The sequence below is a fragment of the Leptosomus discolor genome, chromosome 6, assembly GCF_034619465.1.
Source record: "Leptosomus discolor isolate bLepDis1 chromosome 6, bLepDis1.hap2, whole genome shotgun sequence".
Classification (NCBI taxonomy): domain Eukaryota; kingdom Metazoa; phylum Chordata; class Aves; order Leptosomiformes; family Leptosomidae; genus Leptosomus; species Leptosomus discolor.
The window spans coordinates 43,618,456-43,626,639 of record NC_141396.1 but is presented as its reverse complement, the minus strand read 5'-3'; the positions used below and the strand labels follow the sequence as shown (position 1 = coordinate 43,626,639).

At 41.1% G+C, this 8,184-nt stretch overlaps 1 protein-coding gene across 1 annotated transcript; it reads right to left on the bottom strand.

Moving 5' to 3' along the window:
- STEAP4 (STEAP4 metalloreductase) lies at positions 1–5,255 on the bottom strand. The gene is made up of 4 exons (XM_009956854.2): positions 4,800–5,255; positions 2,881–3,408; positions 2,124–2,288; positions 1–1,117 (listed from the first exon to the last, which is right to left on the bottom strand). The coding sequence occupies exons 1-4, from the start codon at positions 5,253–5,255 to the stop codon at positions 848–850; spliced, it is 1,419 nt and encodes a 472-aa protein (XP_009955156.2). The 3' UTR covers positions 1–847.
- Between the last annotated feature and the right edge of the window lie 2,929 nt (positions 5,256–8,184).

Below are 8,184 nucleotides of genomic sequence, written 5' to 3'. Positions count from 1 at the left end.
TAACAGGATTTTCATTCAGTTTATTTCCTCACAACTCACTGCTTACACGAAAAAGCACTGGCCACATTTCCCCTATACTTGAGAAGATTAGGCTTCGCATTTTGCATCTTTCTGCCATTTTGGTCTCTCCCCATCCCCTTGCCACCTGAGTTTCTGGAAGAGTAGTGCAAGCAAGGATTCAGTAATCCTTGGCCCAAACACTTTGAACATTAGAATTCCTGTACACAAACCAAACAAATCTTACTCAACTGTCTCTCAGGTATGAACATAGGTCTCTTGTGGATTAGATGTTAATGAAGGATAAACTAATGCTGGGAGGAAGAGAGCTCTTCCTCAGCCAGCATCCATCCTGCACCCCCAGGTGGCTTCTGGGGGTGGAACAGGATGCATGTTCATGTACGTGTGCATGTGGATCTGTGTGGGTGTGTGTAGGTGCATGTAGACCTGAGACCCCGTGGGCAGGATAGGGAAGATGAGCAGATGCCATCTAACACCAAAGGTTACTCTGGTTATGCTCAGCCCTGGAGGAGGTTTGGAACAACAGAGGATGGACATGGAGGATCACTTACTTCTCTCATACCCTTCTTGGGATTGAAGGGTGAATAGGCAAAGGGGAATATACTGAGAGGACGTGAACCTGTGTGAAAATATGCCCGGGATGCAGGAACTCAATGGCCTCATTTGATTTGTATTTTAAGCTTGTCGTTAGGGTGGCTTTATTTTACTCAGAGCCTGGTCACGTTTTTCACTTTTTCTCTCACTTTCCAGAGAAAGGAGGCTCAGGACTTCATTTTGATATGCCTTCATATTTTTTTTTCCTTCTTTTTGATAACACAGGTTAGTCTAACTATACTGCAGACTTGTTGATAATGTAATTTGACTGTTCTGAGTACTGGGGATTCCTTTCCCAGCCCTGTCGAATTTTCCTAAGAGGTTTGTCTAGACAAGGAAATATCAGCACGCATTTCACAACCAGTACAGTGCATGGAACAATGAGGGAGAGCATATAGGCATGTGGAAGATACCATCTGTACGATGATGGGTTCAGGAACCACTTTCCACCGTAAACCATTGTGTGTGCAGTGCACAAAATCAGTGTCAGATATCCCAGTTTGGACTAGGGGAGAACAAAGGAAAGAAAGAAAGAAAGAAGTGGAGGTTAAAACAGTGTATTAAACCAGAATGCAATTTATAGGACATAGTAAGCTTTGTGGAATGTGCCAACTTTGGGACTAATCGGGAACTGCTGAAATGAAGCTGTTTTATATAATATAAAGGCTCTTACTGTTTTTTAATATAAAGATTCATTCAAATGGATCTAGGTGAAACACACTGCTTTTTTCTCTATCAGCAATCCTGATAATTTTTGCTAGCTCGCACATACTGCCTAGTGTTTGTCGTATTTGTGAAAATGCAGAAAAAATGCTGTAATTCAGTGGAGAGATCCAAGCTTTTATATGCTCTAATGCTAATCCATCCAGAACTACCATACTGTGCAAGTGTTTGGCCTTGATAAAACATTCATCAATAGTAATTTCCCCTTCCCTTGCTTCCCCTCCTCTGCCAGCCCAGCTCCTGCAGAGGCCCGGCAGCTTGCACCAAGCTTCCTCTGAATGGAATGGTATTATTGTGTTACCAAGGACAGCCTGTTTATAGCCACAGCGGTTTTTAGAGTCTGCAGAAACTGCAGGTTCTCCTTAGATGCTTGGCATTGAGAGAATCTGAGCTGTCATTTTTCAGACCCATTTTAATGGAATTCTCTTGTGAACAGACAAAATTAGCCCAATAAATGGCTAAAACATTTTGTGACTTAGTATAATTGTGGAATTTGAGAATTCCACAATGTCAGCTTTCTGTTTTTCATTTAGGAGCTCACGTCTTCCCAATTTTCTCTGGTTAATGCAGTAATCCCAGTTGTACCATAAGCAGCCATCAGAGCAGTCATGTTTTTTTACAGGTGAGCTGTATAGCTGTGTATATTTTTTTTTTGCTGTGTGATGGTGGATAGTGCACACATCACATTTGGAGATAGTAATGGAGGAGAGCCTTAAGTCTCTAGTAAATCTGCCTGTGGTCATAGTTTATAAGGGAAGAAGTTTTTTTAGAATAAGTCTTTTTCTTACCTGTACAAATCGAAACTCTCTCCAGTTGACATTGTTGCTGACTGAAGGCAAGGAAGTTATTCCCAGAAGAACAAATAAAAAAAATCCTAAAATCCCCAAAGCCAAATAAGAGTCACTAAGCCAGGCATTAGTGTTGTCGAGTGGTTGTGTTTTATTGTTCAGTACCTGAAGAAAAGAAGACCGGATATATCTTAGTGCAAGCAGTTTCAGGATCGATATGCAGAAAAAATATCCTTTAAGGTAACTAGGAGATAAATGTTATACATTAACTCTCTGAAAATCATTGGAGATTTACTTTGAATGCCTGCTCAAAAAGCAGAAAAGACATTATATTACATATAGGTTTCATGTACCTATAGTTATGGTGCATGTTTTACATTGCTGTAGACCTACTGTTGAGGGCAGGTATGTGATCCTTTGTTGCTAAGTAAGGTCAGAAAGACAAAATATGTGCCATTCCTAAAGGAATGTGGAGAAATAGGGAAAATGTTTCTTTACATTACTCTTACTGTTTCAATTTTCCCTGCCTTTTTTGTTACTATGTAAACTATATAGGAGGAAGATGGAAGCCAGAAATCCCCTCAACTCAACAACCTTTAGATGTGACAGTGGTTAAAAGGAACACAGAAACTAGGAAAATAACCCTATTGTAAAGAACATTAGACTGTCCCTGTGAATTCCTGAAGCTCAGGATAGAAGTTAGTATTTGTAACAGGGCCAGAAGTAAGGAAGACATAGAGCAGGGAACAAAACTTACCTGGGAGACAATTTGACTGCTGATTTTCCATCTTACAAAGGAGCGAATTGGGATAACAAGAGTGTACAAAACGTGCACAAATGCAAATGCCAAGGCTACTAGTCCAAGCTGTTTCCTACACAGCATCCATTTGTCCAGCCAGTCTGGGAAACGGTGGTATTTGGTACCTCTGTATAACTGAATAATTGCAGCAAGTACACCAGGAAGATAAACCAAGGCAAGAAGGATGAGTGCCAATATAGGGCAGATCCGATTTGGAATGGAAATTGCAATGAAAAAAGAAAAGTCTTTTTTTTCATAAACATAAGGGTAGATTACATCACGAATCAAACTGTAGAAGAAGAAGAATGTGGTTAGCCCAAGGGACAGAAGGATGGGAAACTTCCACATTGGAAAGAGCTGCAGAGGGTAATTTTCTATTTCCTGCGCAGCCAAGAGGGATCCCTGATCTAATGGAGTGAGACCCAGTGCATGAACAATATCCGTCACCATCTGCTTAGCTTCCATGTCATCTCCACAGACAAACACCTGCAGCCAAAAACAAATAGAAGTTTTATTTAGACAGACTTTTGTTATGTTCTCTACAGCTGTCCTGCCTGGATATGGATGATGAGAACAAGTTTCATAGGCTACTTGTTGGCTTCCCGGCTGGTCTTAAATTATATAGGCAAAAAGTAGCCTATAGGTACTTCCTTGGCCAACAAGTCCAAGAACTAAGAATATGAATCGTTTCTTTGGGGAAGGAAATTGTTTCAAGTGGCAAAACTTTGAATCTGAAAAAAGCAATGTGTAACACACTTAGTACAAGTATGTGCCTAGAAGACTTGACATGCTCTTCTGAATACCTGCAAGCAGTTTGTAAGCACAAGATTTTATAGGAGTAAATAGCAAAATTTTCAGCAGGAATTAATAGGAGCAAAATTTTCAATTGCTGCTACAGTGGTCTGTAAGTATTCCAGGGAACTGGGGACAGAGATCTTTAAAACATGGTTGCCCTATCACGAAAGGAAATATTATTTCTTTCCAAGTCTAGTAAAATAGTGAAGAAACGATCTGTTCTGTGACTGTGCAAGACAATACTCCTTTTGGAACTGGGAGAAAGGGGGCAATTTCTGCTCTCATTGGTAGGATGAGGGCTTGTAGAGCCTAGGCTTGGGAGTCCTTGGGTCTTTAGTGAAATCCGTTTATCTGGCAGCAGAAAGCAAAGCTGGCAATGGTTTGAGTAGCTAGCTGATTTCCTGTGTTCTACAAGAGCACTTTCCCTCAGAGCAGCAGAAAACAGGATAATAATAAATGATTTGTCTTCAGGTAAGCTGCTGTATTCCTTCCTATGACCAGCTCTGTGCTCACTGGCCTGTGGTGAAGGAGCTGGTTAAAATGGTTTGTTGCGTTAAACTTGTTAACTGTTGTGCTAAACTTCTGTGGTGGTGGATTCTGATTTAGAAAACTTTATTCATCTTCCAGCTCACTTCTGTTGCCTATACACATTCTATTGCCCCATCATATCCCTTGCCTCCCTTTTTTTACTCTCTTCATTTTATTCTTGCTTTGATATATTCCTCCTTTCTCCTTTCTGTTTAACTTTACAATCCCAGTGAACAACTGATGCAACCCTCGTTTCCTCCCGATTTGCTGTCTCTCTCTTTGTATCTCTGCTGTCTTTCTTACCTTGCTTCTCCAGTGTCTCCAAACACCTTACCGAGTTCGGAGGCAAGCTATTGATATTCTTTGTCGTTCCATACATATTACAAGCCAAAAGTAAATTTTAGCTCACATTTAGTTTGAAATAGGTGATTATAGTGAAAATACCATCTCAACCCTGTCTGATTTGTATGTCCCATGTGTGTTTTGTCTAGCTGTTAAGAAGCCATATGATACATAACTCTATGATGTAGGAAACCCCTATTGCTCAGTCTTACCTGCCGGCTTGCATCCAGTGCGCCTGACTGCAAGGCCCAGGCTGACACGGTGTTAAAGGCTTTCACCACCTTAGCGCCAGGCACCAGCTGAGCGAGGTACTCTGCGTTGGATTCAGGATACTGGTTTATTTTTAAGTTGTTGCTTACGTCCACCAAGACTTTTCCACGGAGAATTTCTGTGAGTGGTGTAAGGAAGTTGTAATGTTGCCTCTGGATTGCAATGATGATGATGGCAGCTTTCTGCGCTGCCTCTGCATGGCTCAACACCTCTGCCTCCTTGGGAATCAGGCTGGATGTCTGTGTGCTCCGGCTTCCAAACACAACAGGGTAGCCGGCCTGAATCATTTTATGCCCCAGAGCTCTTCCAAAATCTCCGGTTCCAAATATGCACACTGTTTGTTTTTTGTTAGAAGTGTTAGGAGCCAAAGCCATTGTGTTGGGAGATATTTTATTCATCTGTTAAAAAAAAAAAGTAATAGGAACAAAATGAGCAAAACATCAGTCTCTTGAAAATGAAAGGTTAGCATCTACTTTGGCTATACAAAATAAATATTTCTTGCCTTTTAATATGCTTCCTGCATACTCTTCTGAATACACACTCTCAGAAGATTTCTGGATACATTTTAACAGACAATCCTGGATATTCACCTCTCTGTCTCTTACGGCACTCTCTTTTCCATCCATTTTTTGGATTTTAACATTTGGCTGAGCTGTTGTGGCTCTCTCTCGAAGGGAAAGCAGAAGGAAAAGATACAGGAGCATAGAGAAGGGTTGCATGTGTTTCAGAGGAATTTCTGCTTACTTATGCCATAGAAAAACATTGAAGAGGTGTGCTGGTTTTGGCTGGAGTAGAGTTAAATTTCTTCATAGTGGCTGCTGTGGGGCCGTGGTTTGGATTTGTGCTGGAACCAGGGCTGATAACACAGGGATGTTTTCATTGTTGCTGAGCAGAGCTCACACAGAGCCGAGAGCTTTTCTGCTCCTCACCCCACCCCACCAGCGAGGAGTCTGGGAGGCATAAGGAGTTGGAAGGGGACACAGCCGGGACAGCTGGCCCCGACTGACCAAAGGGACATCCCAGACTGTATGATGTCATGCTCAGCATATAGAGCTGGGGGAAGAAGAAGGAAGGGGAGATGCTCGGAGTATGGTGTTTATCTTCCCAAGTCCCACGCATGATGGAGCCCTGCACTCCTGGAGATGGCTGCACACCTGCCTGCGATGGGAAGTGGGGAATGAATCCCTTGTTTTGCTTTGCTGGTTTGCGCGGCTTTTTCTTTACCTATTAAACTGTCTTTATCTCAGCCCATGAGTTTTCTCAGATTTAGCCTTCCCATTCTCTCCCCCATCCCACCAGGACGGGGGAATGAGTGAGCAGCTGCTTGGGGCTGAGCTGCTGGCTGGGTTTAAATCTGACGAGTGTGTTTCTAACCGGATTAGAACCTGGAATGTCTTTTGTAAAATACTTGAAGAAGAGCTGTTAAAAAGGTAGCTACAAACCTATCTGTTGTCCTCGGTATTAATAGGAATAGTCAGTGCCACTTTGTTTTATTATTGTTTTTCAGTTTCCTGAAGAATGTCCCATGAAGCATTTGGGCAGTGGAACTGGAATATTTCATGTTGAACATAGATTTTTGGTATTTATATATTACTCATAATAAAATTCTGTTTGAGGTTTTTATCTATCCTCCTTTATCACTGTACCTGGAAGCTTCAAAGCCTTTAATGTATTATCCATGCCATAGCAGTATGTACACTCTGTACTTGCGGAGTGAGGTCCATGATACAAATACAGAATCAAAAAGGTCTGCTCCAAAGGTCTTGCAGTAGGTCCACATGCTGTTGTCCTCACTTTACAAAAGGTGAGCTTAAACCAGAAAACCTAGGGCCTGAAGGAAGATGTCCAACAGGACATCTTGAGAGATCCCTCTCTTGGACTGGCCAGCAATTTAGTACTTGGAGCAGCCATTTGATTTGCAGGAGCCCTGGTTCAAGGCTTTTTCTGCATCACAGCTAACTGTCTTAAAGCTGTGGGGATAACTGATTTTCCAATTTGCAGGAAAGAAATGCATGAAGTGGTTAGCTAGACCCAAAACAATTGCTTCGCTATTGCTGTTTATTAACCCTTTGCTTACATTCTTCTGTGAAGCACCATTCAGAATGAAAATCTGCCATTTAAAAATACTGAGATTATGTTTTTCACTTTCATTTATATTTTTTCTCTAGCCAGAACAGGCTTTGCTTTCTGAAAATCTGTCATGATTTTAAATTGTTTGACCCAAAGCTTGCATTTGTTTGGTAAATTAAAAAAAATTTTAAAAAATCAAGCCTGAATTTCCCTCTATGCTTCTGTGACCTAGAGTTAAGTACCGTGCATCAGGGATGCACACAACTTTTTGGCTTGTGCTGTAGGGTGTAAGCTTCACTAGCAAGGTCGGCAGAGAGATGTTTATTCTGAGAATCATATGTGAAGATTTTGGCTTGAACTAGCTCTGCATGTAGCTAGCTAGCCCTCAGCTGGCATCAGTGCCTGCTCAGCACTATTCTTGCAATGAGTTGTGGAAGCCCTGGGATTTAGAGAGCTGCCAAGGCAGTTTGCTTCTGGTCATTAGGGGAAGGAATCAATTCAGGCAGAAAAGGGCCAGAGGATCTGGTGGCCTGTGTGGCTCATGCAGGTCCCATGGCAGACTGCAGCACAGCTCTCCTGAAGCTGCAGTCCCAGCTACCCAGCTGGACTCTGTATACTTCATCAAGTAACACACTGAGCATGAAAATACGTCCTCAAAGGGACCCATCTGAATGTCTCTTGCATATTTGTGTGCTCTGACATATGCATACAAATGCAAAGTCCTTTGACATATTTAAAAATCATTCTCTGAGGGCTTTATTAATGTCCCATGGGGCTCTAAAATGACTAAAGCTATAAAATTCATTTTTGAGAATAGTCTGTATTTCAAAAAGAACAGAGGAGTTGCATATGTAATATTAATAAATGGTCCAACTCCGTACTTAATAAGACTCAACTTTCCTTTCTTAATTTTTCCTTTTAATGAAGTAGACTATTATCTAAAATGAAAAGTAAAACTTACTTGTAACACATGATCATCAGTTGAAAACTTCTGTATTTGCCCTCAAGATATCATTAAGTTGTTGCTGAGTGAACTATGCAAATTATTCTCCTCACCAAAGTAAGACTGGAAAAATGCAAAACTCAAATGAATCTTACCAGTTAATATATTTGGTTCATCAGTTAAAATTATGTTTTGTTTGTGTTTATAAAAAATATTTAATAGAGAAATGGATCCACCAGCAAGAAATAAGTCTATAAAGTGCTTCTGTTGTCCACTAATACTGAACATCTTATTTGCTAGTGAGCACTGAACTC

What these genes read in the sequence shown, in the direction of transcription:
- STEAP4 (XM_009956854.2), bottom strand. Translation starts at nt 5,255, where the DNA reads ATGAATAAAATATCTCCCAACACAATGGCTTTGGCTCCTAACACTTCT. An exon ending in CACTGGATGCAAGCCGGCAG is followed by an intron (nt 3,409 to 4,799) that starts GTAAGACTGAGC and finishes TTTTGGCTGCAG; the next exon opens with GTGTTTGTCTGTGGAGATGA. An exon ending in GCAGTCAAATTGTCTCCCAG is followed by an intron (nt 2,289 to 2,880) that starts GTAAGTTTTGTT and finishes TCTTTTCTTCAG; the next exon opens with GTACTGAACAATAAAACACA.